The sequence below is a fragment of the Papaver somniferum genome, chromosome 6, assembly GCF_003573695.1.
Source record: "Papaver somniferum cultivar HN1 chromosome 6, ASM357369v1, whole genome shotgun sequence".
NCBI classification, from domain to species: Eukaryota; Viridiplantae; Streptophyta; class Magnoliopsida; order Ranunculales; family Papaveraceae; genus Papaver; species Papaver somniferum.
In genome coordinates, this window is record NC_039363.1 from 157,147,078 (window position 1) to 157,163,746 (window position 16,669).

A 16,669-nucleotide genomic window follows, 5' to 3' on the forward strand; every position below is an offset into this window, starting at 1 on the left:
ACCACACATCACTATTTGGTATCAGTTGGACAGGCACCAATATCACGCCAAACCATCAACTTGAACTGTGGTGGGACGTCAAGATGCAACCGCGGCTATGCGTGAACAATGAAGCGTGATGTGTGCAATTGCTGAGCCTTTTGGGGTTATACAACATTAATGGCAGAAGCAAATCGTACTCTTTGAACTGGTGCTTATCCACACGCCAATGCTACATCCAACTTCAGCAAAGCAACTTCTCAAAAGGACACACCACTGCATCATACATCATTTCTAGAGGAAGCCAAACCAAGATGCTTCGGCCATCGGCAGAGCAAACCTACCTCAGACACAAGGCTGCACAGCATCAAAACTTATATGGCAAGACTTGCACCCTCAGTTGTAAATGCTATTGTAATATCCGACCAGGTTATGTTGTACCCAACTTGCTCCACAATCTTCTGAGTTAGGGTGTAAATAGTTACGAGGTGAGACACAGAAAAAATAGTGTAGCGTGCGACTTGTTACAGAGAAACATTGGCCAGTAAAATGACAACATTAAGGTTAGGCTAGAGGTATTCAACTTAGAGAAGGAAAAGCAGTCGAATATACTCTTTTGTGCAACCAATAAAAAAAAAACATAAGTTTCTGAGATTCAAACTGCAGGCGTTCGTGAAAAGCAAACAAAAAAAGGAACACGGTTACAACAAACTTGAGCCCAAAATAAGTTTTACAACTGTCACTGAATCTGAAATATACAACAGTGAAAAACAAAAACAGACTCCATAGTCCATACTCTACTCAAAACAGAGAAAATACAACCGGCAGACTACATATCTGCTATACTAAGACAGCAGGAATTTTTTTTTCAAATAATAACAAATACAATGAATAGAAATTTACAGACACAACATGGTATAATTTGATCGAAGAGCACTCTAAAAGGAATAAACGCCAATCATAGTAATACTGATCTACTAATGATATCTGTCATGGGAAGAAGGCGACATGCATTGAAATTCTGAATTTAAAAGAATTAACTCCCCACCCAATCTTCCCAGCTAACTAGCTGTTTATAACTCACTATTCAAGAAAGAGGAGGTTCATGAGATCCTGGCGATGGTGTAGTAGGATGAACAACCCACATAAAGTCGTCCTCTACCATATATTGGGAAGCGGTAGCAGCAGTGGCCGTCATAGGTTGCTCCACATCTGTATTTGTGCTAATCGCTTCGGGTGGTGGTGGTGCAGTACTAGGACTACCAGTATTAGTAATTTCTGGAACGGGAACAGGATCGGGATTCTGATCACTCTCTCCAGAAGAAACTACTCCTGGAGCCACGGCAGAACCTGCAGGTGCTGAGGCAACTGAAGAATCACTTACAGGAAGCTCGGCTGATGGCTGAACTGGTGAAGGATAACCCTCTTGTGGAACGGCAGCATCTGGAGCACCACCTTCTAATAACAGTGGCTTGCTTGGCTGCTGTAAGGAAGCTGCCTGAGAGGCAGCCGCAGCAGTGGCAGCAAGAGCGGCAGCAGTGGGTTTCTTCTGAATAGTAATTGGTGCAGCAGATAGAGATGCCATTCCCGGAGGAAGAATTTCAATTGGTGCTTTCTTCCCTGCTTCAGCCAAGCTTGTAAGCTTGGGTTCCTCGAGAGAAGCCAGAAACGCAGCTGCAGCATCCGTTTTTGTGGTTGGGATATGTTCGAGTTCTTTCTGCAGCATCTTGTTCCATTCCTGAGCTAAGTTCCTTAATGATGGTCTTCCATGTGCCTACGGAGGAGACAACACATATATGGGGGTGGGAATTGTTAGGTATCAGCTGAAATTAAAAACGGAATACAGAAGTTCGGGGTTTCATCAGTATTTGAAAGGAAAGAAATGGGTTTAACTTGAAACTCCTCTATTGTTACATACATGGGCATGGAGAACAGCCTCTGCCAACATTCCTGTGTCCTGCCATGCCTTTTCCATGAGTGCATTGTCACCCAAGACTGCAGCTGAAAATGCCGCCTCACGGCCTTGACCTGATGTGATCAGATTATTCACCAAACCCTGCGTAACAGAAAACAACATTATGATTTTAAATACACCTAAAAAAGATAGAACAGTTTGCAGTGGAAATGCAAATACCACCAAGAAAATCAGCACAGAATTCTTAAAAGGATCACTTTCATGACAACTGTTGATGCATTTTACGGACATCGTACTACTATGTAAGATGAACATATTGTAACATATTCCTGTGTATTTCATATCACAAATAAATAAATAAAACGAATTATGGCAGGTAGAACTTGAGAAATAGATTTTAGATTCAGAAGCAATAGAAGTAAGAAATAAATTTTAAAAATTTCGTTAATCCACAATATATAAGGGAACGTACACTTAGCCTGGTCAACTCTCCATGATTTGCAAGACGCAGGGCTAGGCCTCTCACTTCAGGACCATGTACAGCACCTTTCACAGAACATGCAGCAGCTAACCTCTTCAGAGCCTCACGAGCAATATCAGATTGTGCAGTAGCATCTGCTGCATCAATCAAATCCAAGAACTCCTTCGCGAATTTCACTATTCCTTGCACTGCTTCCACAAGATTTTCATTTTTAACTGTTAGACTAAGAATTTCAGTTACATTCAGGCCAATATTTTCTTGTCCGATTTCTCGGCTGTTGCTCATTGTTATAAGACATTGAAGAGCTCTTCTCAAATCATTGCTCTGCATTGCGAGATGAAACTCCAATCTGAGAGAAATTTATAAAACCAAAAAGGTCATGTTGGGTAAACATTAAACAACTATAAAAAATTAGATGGTAGAATGTTGATACCATTTATAATGAACTAATGAGGAACCATCCACATAAATTACTACTTATGGGGTACGTAGGGATCAGCCGGAGATGACTCAAAGGCATATTTCTGGTGATTTCTCACCTAGATCATCCCCAAAAGAAATTCCAGCTATTCTAAAGCTTGTAACATCATCATCCACATACTGCGGCAAACTGTAAATTATTAAATTAATCAAAGTTGATTTCTAATTACTCAATGATGTGGTTACAAGTTCTAGAAATGGGACGACTTTTGCGGGAATTATCTGCACGGTGGGAAGAAAACCTTCACCAAATACCATCCCATGGTTCAGCTCCAGCCTACACGACATTGCGCACAATCATTGTGCGAAGCAATGTAAGCAGATCCAGACTAAGTAGCTCTATAATCTAAACATAGTAGCAACGCTATCTAACACAATTTGCACCACTGAAGTGTGAGCAGCTTGCGTTCACAACACAAAAAACTCCGATGAGTCCAAACCTACTTTGGTTGCTCAAAAATCGAGATTCATTCCTACCTTTTAGAAATTCCAGGCAAGTGAAGTGCTTCAGTGGCATAACCCATGCCGAGCATGAATTGTGCCAGATCATCATGGTGCTCCCTACCAAGCCTACTTGCCCTGCATAACAAATAGAGTGTTTAGTTTACAACATATAATCTGAAGAAATTAATGTTATTAACGTCGTGGAATCACATTAGGTGGTATACCATTTCACAGCACTAACAGCGTCTCCGTAGGCAGCAAGACATCGGCAGCGAATACCGGGATGGCTTAGGGCCAAGGCATGGGCACGCATGTACCTGTGGCAGCAAAGTCGAGCATCATATACTTGTTCAAATGGGTGAAAGCAGCAACATGAAACTCCTTTTCATAATATATATAAGTGGTCAAGCCGCATGAGCATCTATAGAAGATAACTGCAATGATGTAAATCTGGTGGTCTCTTTGGTTACACGTTAAAAATTGAAATATACTTCATAATAAAGAATAAAGACATGTTTCATTTGCCGTCATCACACCTAAGATAGTCTCACCTTTTACAACTTAAGACCTTCCTAAACTAAATCATTAAGTATGCTGGGGAGGCTAGAAGTGTCCATTTACTCGAAAAGTAATATGCTGTCTTAGTCCATCTTATCCTAGTACATTTGCCGCTTCACATGGCCGCTTTTTGGAGTTTATAAATTTGAGATGAGCAAATTTTCATGCTTGAGATATTATTCTCTGTTACCACATGATCCAATCTGTATCATGTTTCGTAAGTTGCTTGATGCAGCACAAGTTAAAAGGGCTCCATAAATGAAGGAACCTGGGAAGATTATATTACTTATAACGTAAGAGGTAATTAAATGCGACTAACTATTTACCTGTCAATGAGCCAAAGCACTCCATCCCTGACACCTACAACAACAAGTGGTCCTACTGGGCGTTTCTGTTCTGCAGGAAAACGAGTCACAGCCACAGAGACCCCTCCACCACCGACTGCAATCTCATTGACCTTTCTGTCTTCCATATCTTTGGGGACACCTGAATCCTCTCCATCTACTTTAGATTGCTTTGGCAAAGATAAAAACGGTGGCACAGAAGGCGCATGCTGAAACGACGCTAACCTCACTACCTAAAAATTGAAGTGTTTCATCAATATATTTATCGGTGTAGACAATGGTGTTTTTTTTTTTGTTTTGTTTTTTTTGTTTCATTTTAAAATATTTTGGTAATCAGATTTAAGGCAAAACTCCAAGCATGGAGTTAAACAAAATAAAATGTTAGTAATACAGTCAATACTATTCATGAGGGCTTTGAACTCGGTGACACACAATGCTGCAGGTTCCAAAATGCAATGACAAATGGACCCAAAGTACTGCAGGAACACGTATAAGTGTAACCTACACATCTACGATTGTAAAGAATAAGCTTTCTACCTTGAAGTATAATTCTAAATGATACTTCATTAGCTAATAAAGAAAACCAGGCATGTTAAGTCATATGTGGCTGTATCTAAATAACAGTCATTTCCCTTACTTTATTCTTGTGTTCCCTTGATTTATCCTAGACATATTTAAATAAGTCATTTAATTTAATAGTTGACACCTAGTAAATGCCCTATAGGCTGATTGAATTATATGCATCTGTATCATACAGCAGTCTTGTATCCTCTGCTCCCTTCTTGTGTGTAAACGAATTTTCCTTACATGACATATGCCATACGTCCTAAATTTAAGTTTTGACATCTAATATGCATGCATCGGTATCCATACAGCAGTTTTTGTATCCACTCTTTTCTTGTGTTCATTATTTCTCCAAGACATTCAGATAAGTCTTTAACTTAATCCTTATACCTTTCCTGCATCATAGTATTACCCCCTCCAAAACAATACATGCTCCAAGTTCAACTTTTTAAAACATGTTCACACGATTTTTAAGAACTTTGAAAACATCTCTTTTACTGATGTTAGGGCCAATATGTCTGCTGCATATTTGAATCCTCATGAGACATTGTGAAGGTCTGTCATCATATGTCTCCGGTTTCTACTTTTCTTTCGTAAGGGTGGTGGTGTAAGTCTTCCGTAATCTCTCGTTTTTTATCAATATATTCTTTTTTTTTGCCGGTCAAAAAAAAAATGTTCAAGTGATAAGAACAACAGTCCTCTTTTCTCTACTTCTTTTCTTCCCAAAATGCAAATTTTAAATACATCATTACCTGCAGCATTGGGGGCCTCAATGAGATTCTTTCATTTGTAGCAGCTTGTGGGCCATCAACAGTGATTAGTGCCAACTCTCCATGCTCAGAAACAGCTCTGGCCTGTGCTTCTTTCATTCTCATCTCTTCTTTTCTCCTTTTTGTTTCTATATCAATAGGTGCAACTCCAGCATCCACAAAAACGCACCTGAAGACAATGGCCCCATTTAGAGTTAGAATCATGAAATAAAACGTAAATATCAAAGCACAAGGTATATATTCTTAAAAACTATTTTGTCCGAGGTTCTAAAAGCCTGCTACGTAGGACTAGTAAAAGCCTTCAGTATATGAGACAAGCAAAACAGTCCGTACGAGAATTACGCTACCATCAAAATAGAAGATGACAACCCAGTAAGAGATCCAGGGTTCGGCTAAAATAGGTTTCACTGCTTATTCTGAACTTTCCTTTTCACTTAAGTGACATGTGTTGAGTTGCATCATTCCAGGAAAAGCATCAATACAGTTCCATGTAAAGAGAAGTTTAAAGAAAGAGCTTTTTTGTGTACACTTCAAGTAAATAAGTAGAAGGTGGTAAGGTACAGAACTTTACATTTATATTCAAAATGTGTAGGGCTTATATCACTTTAAGGTCAGTTACAAATAAATTTGTTTTCCAAATACAACTATGAAAATGTTGACATTTTTCAATAGCACAGAAGTCGCGAAGTATTCCTAGTAATAAAAAAAGGATTCACTTAATAAACACAAATTCAAACGGAATTTCGGTGAAAAGAAGAGGTCACAATATCTTACTCAATGGTAGTTGGTGTAGCCACAAACAGCTGTCTCCGATGCCAAACAGCACCAGTAGCACCGGGGATTGCCACGTCCCCTAGATATCTATATTGAGGGCGCAGAGAAGATATCACAATATACTGCTGGTAAGCAAAAGCACAATATTCGACAGTTTGGTCCCATGCAGTCCATTCTGGCTGGGAAAGAAGGCCACTGACTGGCTGAAAAGTTTCCCAACTGCAAGGGGATATATATAACTTTTAAAATAAACAGAAGATATATATCTTCTTAACTATAATTTACCACCCAAGGGGATCGTAATGCAACCAACATATAAATTTACCACCCAAGGGGATCGTAATGCAACCAACATATAAATTTTGTATATATAAAACAACATCCAGTCCACCGGACACAGCATGCAATGTTAGAACTACAAGCGAGCAGTAACATTTATGTATACAATGTTCGGCATGCTTTTCATCCTTTAAAGTAAAGTCTTTATTTACAATTTGCAGTCCCGGATCTAGAACGAGCATCAACCTAGAACAGCATATACTATTTAAACATAATTATGTGCAAGTAGAGAAAAGAAAATTCTGTATAGATATTCAACTACACTCAATATTATTATAACCGAGCAACGCAGAAGTTGTGGCAAGTGTTAAGACATAAGCATCCATGTGTAGGTTTGTAAGCAGCAAACGACCAGAAAGAGGAGCATATTAAAATGGCATTGATGTAAAGAAATCCTCGAATACAAATCCATTAGTACCTGTAAAGCTGGAAATTCTGTGGGGCAGCTTCAGCAACACTTGATTTGTTTGAAGAAAATGGATCATCAGATGTAGTGAAGGACGAAATTCCACTATTACCAAAGCCCGACAATGGCATAGACTGTGTTGAAATTGCTGTGGCAGCAACAGCACTAATCCGCCGTGATGTTCGATAAGCAACACCAAGCAATGCACCTCCATGAAGACCAATAACCTGGAATAAATAAATCATAAAACATACAAATAAGAAATTGGTTAAGTCAAAGACCATGACATACAGTCGTAACACTTAAGTTCAGTTAAGTTGAAAGTTTAATGCTGGTAACCATTACTTGATTAAAGTTATAGTAGCTAGAAGGTTCGGCCGTCCACTAACATTGTCGTGCTTAAAACCTCAAGGCACAATTCCCTCCCTTCAGTACAAGGCTCAAGGGGTTTATCCCCAAGACAGGATTACTTGAACTATACTTGAAGACAAGCAGATGCTGGACTAGTACATAACATTAGGTTAACACCCTACATCGATTTCAAGCATGGGCTCTAATCCTACAGATACAGAGCAGTCGTGCAGACTCTTTGGACATCAGGATGCTTGACTAAACTAATAAGATTAATAATGTAGGACATGACTCTTCATACTGGTTGCAACCATCAATAGCCATTGTTACAGATAAACTTGATGACAAGCAAATGTGAACTAGTACTTAAGTTAACGCCATGGCCTCTCACTTTTTCAAAAACAGAGCGGTCATTCTAGAATATCCAACCACCCAAACACCTTGGAGCAACAGTATATGTGAAGGAAATAATAGCAAACATAAAGTAGGATGTAACTCTTCATACCGGTTCACTGCGACCATCAATAGACCTTGTTAAGATATTTGATGTTCCATCATCAAGTATGATACGCACTTGGACAGTAGCAGAAGAAGCTGCAGAAGCAGCAGCTGCTGCTGCTTGCGCTGCAGCGGCAGCAGCTTCTTTCGCTTTTCTTGAGGAACCTGGTTTGGGAATTACTGGTAGTCTTGAAGGCAACGCTGACTCCAGCAAAGCAAACCTGTCACTACAAGTATCCCATGCAAAAAGCCTTCCCGTTCCGGAATCAACAATCGACCAATCATTAACCTTGTAAACCGAAAAATAAGGGATATCAGGCCACACAATCGCAAGATACCTGCAACAAAACCAGAACATGGATACAAAAAAAAATTAGAAATCGCTAACATAGATAGACAACTGTGCAAAGAGACCATCCAGTGAATGATTTTACATGGTCAGCTGCAGCCAAGCACAAATAGATACTAGAAGGTCTCCACTCGGCATAGAAAAGAGGCTACATGGGGAACATTTTTTAAAACTATAGAGCAGTTGACGATGTTCAAACATCATAACAAATATCTACTAAGGAAAGTAAATGTACAACATATTGCTATTTCATATGTGATATCCCTAGCACCACTTCCCTAGGCATATTGAACTACAAGCACTCTTTGTGCTTGCGCACTGAGAAATGGCCTAAACATCTACATGCATCACATACACACAGAAAGTTTTTCCCCATGGCGGTGAAAATGTCAGATAATGCAACGGATACCAAAATTAGACAGCTATATCAAATCATTACCAACAGATGTAGAAAAAAACTGAATTATCAACTTACTTCCCTGAACTGCTAACAGAAAGAACCGAATAAGAATCATGAGGAACAGGTGTACTAATGTGCTTCTTCAACTGCTTGACATGTAATTGCTCTAATGACTCAGTTCTGGATCTTCCTGTTTCAGATAAGGAACCAGGAGATGGATTTGCTGTGTTTGATAACTGGAAGTTCAATAACTTAAGTTCCCTTCCAACTACGTACACAGCAGAGTGCTCTCTGCTTCCCGATGGTGTTGGTAAAGAAGCCACAGCTGGAAGAGATCTTGCATCGAACTCACTAAGAATAACACCAATGTTGGTGCCAGTTGCAACAAGATGGGGCTGCAAAGGATGTGCAACCATGCAGTAAACCTACAAAGGGAGTGCAGAAAATTGATCACAAACAAAACAAAAACAGCAGTCATCTTCAAAAACAAATAATTTTGGCAAGACAATTTATTATTGGATTGAACTTCCATTTTTCTCGTATATCTTTTCCAAGTGGCATGCTAGGGAAAAGGTAAAACCGTCAAAACCTCTGCATTATATGGATCATCAAATGAAAGGGACTGTCTAGAAAATTTGTTTACCAAATATAACAAATTTAATATGCGAATAGAAACGAAATAGAATCAGCTACACACCCTAAGCTTCTTGGTGGATGCGAGCAATTGAGGAGGAACGAGAGAAGAAAGCTCACACAACGGCCTCGTCAAAGCAGAATATGTAGGGTGCTCAATAGCCCTACATAAGGTACATAAGGAACAAGTTGGAACTTATAATTTAGGAAAGGATTTAGCACACTTTCTAAACAATCAAAATTTTTAAAATCAATTAAGTCATCATTGAAAAGATGTGCTTACCAAATATGAGAATCCTTGACACAAGTCAATATATCAAGGTTAGGAGCTCGGGGATGGCACCAAGATGCCACACTATGGCAAGCAAGTTTCGGGACAGGTTTAATACGCCTGAGCTCCTAAATAAAATAATTAGAGCACATACACCCAACACCATATATGAGTATGCATTTGTTTATTAATAAAAGATAATTCTAGAGTTAGTACCACACCTTAAAAGAGATGGTATCCCAGATTGCTAATGTCTTATCTGCACCAATAGTGATCAGCTGTGGCGAACCCCCCATCACCCTAGAAAGCTCAACAGACACAACGCCACCATCATGTGCCTTAAAGAGTGTCAAACAGAAAAGGTGTATGAGATTTCCAACATTTCGCTGAAACTTCAGGAAAAATATTTAAACTGAAACTTCCAGCAGATATATATGCCAAGATATAGCCATTCCAGAATAAAAAGGCACTTGCCAGAAGTCTAATATCTTTAACACGTAAACCTCAAAATAGAAGCATATATCACCAAATTTGGAGATATTTAGATGAGAAATCAAATTCATTGCACTCAGAAAAGAAAAAAGTGAAATACAAAAATTTGACTTCTATATCTCAGAAGCTTTTTTCGCAAATTATGTAATTAACTTCTAAACACAACTGAGGCTGGGTAAATAAAGCTGAAATGTTCCGGGGAAAAATTTCTGAAACTTGTACATGCATAATAAAAACACAATCAAGATTGTTATACTCCAGTAAAAATTTGTAGTGAGAAACATTCAAACAACTCAGAACCGTTCAGTCATGATCAAATATATAATCAACTATGCATGAAAAGAGGTAAGTATGAGAGATGGCTACCTTCAAACTCAGCTTGGGCACAAGTTCGCGTGAGTCTTGACCATGGTCAGCACTCCATAGCACAAGTAAACCATCACTAGCACCAGAAACCAAAAGCGCCTGAAAACACCGCAATGTAATAGCAGAAATATTGGTTATGAGAAGACCATGAACATTTCTACTATGAAATACAGTCAACCCATTTTATTTATGCTTTTTGCATCCAAAACTGACACAAATGAATTCAGCCAGAGAAATCCATAGATTTGTCATCTCTACTGCTTATACCAGTTAAAATTCCCAGTGAAGCTCTCAAGCTCAAATTTTATTCCAACATATGTACGGAGATACTTCTTTCCGCCACACTATCCTCCTTTTTTGGACTCTTGCTAGGAACTTAGGATAAGGAAGGAGGGTCAGAGTGAACAATGTGGGATCTTTGGAAGTAAGGAGGTTTAAGGGAATATGATTCTCTAGGGGTTGAGATGCCCTGAATCTCTGTCAGTTGACTAAATATGGGATGACACATCATTACTTCAACACTAATATAGTTAGATAGTAGCAGTTGAAACAGCAAGTATCGAACTTTGGTCCTAGTAATACATCTTATTAGGTGTAACTGAAACAGAGATAATTTGACAAAAACACTTTTACTATTTAATCATACATGTAGGTGGAAATTTAGCAATTCACGTATAACTTTGAATCGTTTATTGGTTTCGATTATATCAACCTAAAATATAGGAAACTTTTGCTCATTACCGTCAATAATAGAGACAAAACAACAAGATTCAGCATGTTACATGCTCCAAACATTTAGTCACAGCAATTTGATTCAAGACTACCACAATTTCGAACTTCGTTCTAACTTTTACAATAATTTGGTGTAGAATATTTACAAGTCTTCGACAAATGTCTTAGCAACTGCCAGTCCCAGACAAGTTATTGAACTAAAATTAACTATTAGAGATCACAACACAATTTATACACAACAACTCAATAAACTAAAACTGAGAATGATGATATTTGAAGGTTCTGATTTCTAAATCAACACATAATGATGCAGGGAAAGTTGAAAGTTCATCACATAAGCTGACTGGAAAAGTTTTATCACTTACTTTCCAAACCATATAAAAAAGTTTGACGACTTACCTCACCAGAAGGAGTCATGAATGTCATCAAGCAAGATATGGAACCTTTATGACCACCAGTGTACCTTCGGACTAGCTGTGACAAAGCAAATTTTGTCATGAAGCGCCTTTACAAGAACAGCAATAGTAGAATAGCAGTTAAGATTTCCACATGAACTCTCATGTACCTTCCATGTTATCATTGAAAGAACTCGAATAACACCGTCGGATCCACCAAAAGCAACAAGAGGTCCATCACCAGCACCAGATCTTGACAGAAACTCCATACTGTGGAAACAGCATCATGGTAATGAAATATGTAGAAAAGTTTTTAAATCAAGAATAGTAATAATCACTTCTGTTTCAAGTGAGGCTAGAACAGCAAATGACCAAGATAATCAATTTCTTTATTCTCTCTGTTCGTTTTACAAAATTGTACGCTAAGCACTAAAAGTGACCTACTGTGCAATATAATACACCGTAGTCGACAATATATTTCCAACAAATCGGACCCTGTATTTGATGCGTTATTAATTTTACTATTGGTAGATAAGAACGAGATATTGGACCTATATTTTAAAAGCTTATTTAGGGCAGGAATAGAGCACCCGTGAAGGAACATAAGAAGTAAGTTTCTCAGTTTCCGACTCCAATACATAGGCGCGGTTTAATTTAAAACACTGAAAGAAAAAAACCTTCACCTGCGGCGAGTATTTTGGACTTTGTTTGCATAACTCCGACAATTTAGAATGAGTATTTCGAACACAGGACTGCTTAGACTTACCACAGAAGAGACTTGTTATCAAGATCCTGCTTTGGCACATCACGGCCGCGCATGGTCACCAAATCCAAAAATATTGCTTTATTCTCACAGCAAATGACAAGAAAATGCCTTCCTCTGGTGGACGATGCAGGAGAACTAAAAGACGAGGAGTGTTGGTTAACAGAAGATGGAGCCTCAGCAGCTGCAGAGCGATTCCGCCAAAGTTGCCAAAATCGGACATCGTCATCATAAAAGGTTACCTGCTTTACACTTGAAGGGGGAAATTGTAGGTTTGGGCGTTAGAATGAGATGTCATTGATGGTACTTAAATTGCCAAAAGAAACAAGACAGTGGCAATGATCTTATTAGACGAATTACCTTCCTCCACGAATGGCCTCAGTGGGTTTTCCTTTGGACTCTATCAACCATCCAAATACAAAGAAGGAAGACAAAAATTAGCAAATTGAGACATCAAACTCTTCTAGTATTACACAAACATTATAACACACAGCCATATAATGTAAGTATGACCGGCTTCAAGTGTTTAAAATCAGGGTGCATATTAACTCTACTGATTTCTGTTAGAAGTTGTCGATGTTTCCAGAATTTTCTAGAACCATCTAGGTGTTTCCTTATTTTGGTATAGCTAGAGGTTTCCTGTTTTAGTTAAACTCAAGGATTCCTTTCTTAGCTATGTTTAGGTTTCCTAGTAACTCATATACTTGGAAGACAAGTTTGTAACCTACATAAATAGGTGTACAAGTCCTAAGGAAAAATACACAACACAATTTAGAGAAGAGTTCTCATAACTAGAGAATTTTAGGGTTTAGAACGTTTGTTCATAGAGAATTAGTTTGGTGTTTGTGAACAGCAACCTGCTGCTCATAGTTGTGGTTTAATTCTCTGTAATTTGTTCTATAATAAGAGTTGATCGTAGCCGTTTGTGGACGTAGGCACATTGCCAAACCACGTTAAATCTTGTGTCTTTCTTGTTTCTTTTAGTGCATCTTATTTTCTGTTTTCTTTAGTTCTACGTGATCCAAAGAACTAGTGTCTTGTGGTGGTTAATTCTAAGGTCTTAATCCTAACAATTTCCTGTAACAAACCATTCAGCAGATAAGGCTTAGTGGTGTGTGCTCGCTTTTACACAGGTACACCTAGTATGTTAATCTTATGCGACGAAAATTAAAGGGAGAAGGAAACAGAAACTAGAGCCGAATGCTGACGGAATATAGAAAACCTTATACAGATGGTTAGAATGCATAATAACTTACTGATTTCCTGTAACAAATCATTCAGCAGATAAGGCTAATACAGTGTGTGTGCGCCATTTTCGCAGGTACGCCCAGTATGTTACTCTTACGCAACGAAAACTAAAGGGAGAAGGAAACAGAAACTAGAGCTGAATGCTGACGGAATGTAGAGAACCTTATACAGATGGTTAGAATGCATAATAACTTACTGATTTCCTGTAACAAACCATTCAACAGATGAGGCTTATATGGTGTGTGGGCGCCATTTACCCAGGTACACCCGATATGTTACTCCTATGCGATGAAAACTAAAGGGAGGAGGAAACAGAAACTAGAGCCGAATGCTGACGGAATATGGAGAACCTTATACAGAAGGTTAAAATGCATAATAAAGGTGTTCAAAAACATTGTAACTGACTTCCTGACATGTACCAGCAACTGCAGCATATTTTAGCCACAGACAGAATATTTGATTTGGTAATCTTCATCAATCAGACAGATGCACATTTCTACGACAACAACTCCAAACTAACGAGCCAGTCTCATAAAAGTCTTCCGTGAATGAGGAGTTTGCTGCTCTTTTCAAAGCTGGTACCGTGTCATGTCCCTTCTTGCCTTAGTCAAAACTTGAGTTTGAAGCCTTTAAGGACTCAAGTATGGTGCTAATGGCAGCATTAAAAGGAACAAAGCCAGCCTTGTTGATAAGGGATTTCAATAACAAGCAGCTCTCGATTACTCTGAAAGAGTCATTCGTGCTACAATTTCAGGATAAAGGTTATCAAGCAATCTGATCATTCCAAGGGTGAAGAGTGTAAAGTTTGTTATGAAAAAACCTTTCACTGCTTTACTCTATCCACACATCGATTTAGTGTTCCGGTGGTATGCATCTATTCATTCCTTATGTGGATATGCTTTTCTATTTAATACATAATTCTTTAATTTCTCTTATGAGGAAGAATTAGTCACCTTTGTTGCTAAGCCTGTAGCTACCAGGCTTTTTCTCTCTAGTTAGCTTGATTAGGACTAATTCAAAATTCACCCAAGCTTAATTATTGGCATAAAAATGCGATGAGAACATCTGATAGATCAGGTACAGTGAGCTCCAGTTCTGCCCACAACTTTCTTACCTTAAGAAACCCTTGGCTGGCATTATAAGCTTATGCAAGTGCTCATTTGATCATTCCCTAGTCTTCTTTCTTTCTCAAGCTCATGCCTCTTTATTTGTTCAAAAAGGCAGCACTGGGCTAATTATTATTTTCACCTAGGATGATTCAATATAAGTCAGCTATTCTCTTTAGAACGCCTACCTTCCTATCAACATTTAAGTTCTTTCACTTCTTCCTTGAGTTTAGAAGAAGAAACAACTTTGGCACCATTCTTTTTCATACTAAATATGCCTTTGATCATCTTGTTATACCAAAATGGTTGGGCTAAAACTCGCCCGCACACTTTCCCCGGCCGCTAATTACCGAGTTCAAACACAGAGCTGCTGCTGATGAACCTCTTTCTAATCCTACTGAGTACCTACAGGTGACAGGATTCTGTTTGGTAAGAGCCTGCGATGTGACTTGCAGACAGATGAGCTACTCAGGTGCAGACTGAGCTAGGAATCCTCACGATTGTAAGATGCAACCAACTATTGTGAGCAAGAAAATTAAGTCAAGTTAAATGCAAGACTTTCTGACATGTTCACTGTTCTGCCATTAAAGCCTTTGTCCTAACTAAAGAGTAAAGTCTTCAAGAAATTTCTACAAAGGCAGAATACTGGATTAAAGAATTAATGCCTTAAAGATTGAATTCGCTGAATGGAACCCAGCAGCAGCAGTACAAATTACTCAGAGCTCCTGAGCTTCCAGTCAAGCCACCAAGTTCAGTACTCTTGTATTGAGAGACCCAGGTAAGACAAGGTGCGAGTTGAGATAGACCCAAATGAAACAATCCAGTAATCATCATCCTACCTGCCTAACTGTTAGAGCTTGATAATAAATAAATCCTTGTGCCTATTTCAATGTTTTTGCTAAGTAGAGAATAATATATCACTGCAGTACTTATATCATATTTCCCTGAAAATATAAGAATATTCCTCAGGTATAGTAATTCTGACAGAAAGAGGATACATAACCTTGGTTTCAAAACACACTGTAAAGTAACAGTTTGAAACAAATGGGAACATATTTATTCTTCCGTATGATATATTTGCTAAGTATCTATTGCGGAAATGTGAAACGGGATTGAAAGATTTCATATGAAGATATAAGTGTACCTGATTCGCCCTCAGCCAGCTTCTCCAATTTGGCTCCAACCAAACGCCTCTCATCAACTCCACCTGCTTTTAACTCATAAATTACCTGCACAGTTTACAAAATAACTCAGATCAGATCTTACCAGCCTTTCTATTTAGACGGAGAAAGAGATTCTTGAGAGATAAGTACCTGTCGATGCTCCCAATTCCAGACAGCAACATGATCAGAAGCATCAGCAGTAACAAGCCATGGTTGGGTAGGATGAAGCTGAATCTTAACGATCTTATCATTTGCTGGTCTAAATGCTCTCAACTTCAACATTCTCTTTTCTCTTCTCTCAATTTGATTTCAGATTTCAAGTAGAGAGAGAGACATAAATCATCAGAAAAATTGAAAATCTAAAAAGAATGTAAAGAATTTTGTTGGATCTCCTCTTTCTCTGTGTCTAGGTTTGTTTGCATTTCCTGATTGAATGAGGAGGAAGATGAAACTCAAGGAAGAAATCGAAAACCCTTCACTCTTTTTACAACTCCTCTGAAGAAGATCAAAGAGAGGTAAGACTAGAAGAATAATGGAGTACTAAATGAATGTAGATCCCATTCTGTAAAAAAAGAAAAAGAAAAAGTAACCAGGAAAGAGCACAAGCGCCTCATCCAAGTGACTCAATTTGAATCCGACTCATTTGACTCAGTTTCCTAGTAGCACGACCGGTGCTACGGTAGGACCGGCGGACTAGTCACTTTTAGATGCAACGGTTTGCCGGATTGTGTTGATCCCTAATGGGTATGAGCTGATCCGGTCAAATGCAACACAAGTAGCGGACCGGTGCTACGGTAGGACCGGCGGACTAGTCACTTTTAGATGCAACGGTTTGCCGGATTGTGTTG

General features: G+C 38.7%; 1 protein-coding gene across 1 annotated transcript; it reads right to left on the reverse strand.

The window, feature by feature from the left end:
• Positions 1 to 610: 610 nt before the first annotated feature.
• LOC113289889 lies at positions 611 to 16,383 on the reverse strand. The gene is made up of 21 exons (XM_026539317.1): positions 15,972 to 16,383; positions 15,803 to 15,887; positions 12,665 to 12,704; positions 12,308 to 12,556; positions 11,712 to 11,811; positions 11,546 to 11,620; positions 10,415 to 10,513; positions 9,778 to 9,894; positions 9,569 to 9,684; positions 9,350 to 9,449; positions 8,728 to 9,077; positions 7,911 to 8,241; positions 7,067 to 7,281; positions 6,310 to 6,528; positions 5,518 to 5,704; positions 4,184 to 4,434; positions 3,524 to 3,616; positions 3,333 to 3,434; positions 2,367 to 2,724; positions 1,898 to 2,035; positions 611 to 1,753 (listed from the first exon to the last, which is right to left on the reverse strand). Exons 1-21 carry the CDS (start codon positions 16,101 to 16,103, stop codon positions 1,067 to 1,069), a joined length of 4,044 nt encoding a protein of 1,347 aa, XP_026395102.1. The 5' UTR covers positions 16,104 to 16,383; the 3' UTR covers positions 611 to 1,066.
• Positions 16,384 to 16,669: the final 286 nt, after the last annotated feature.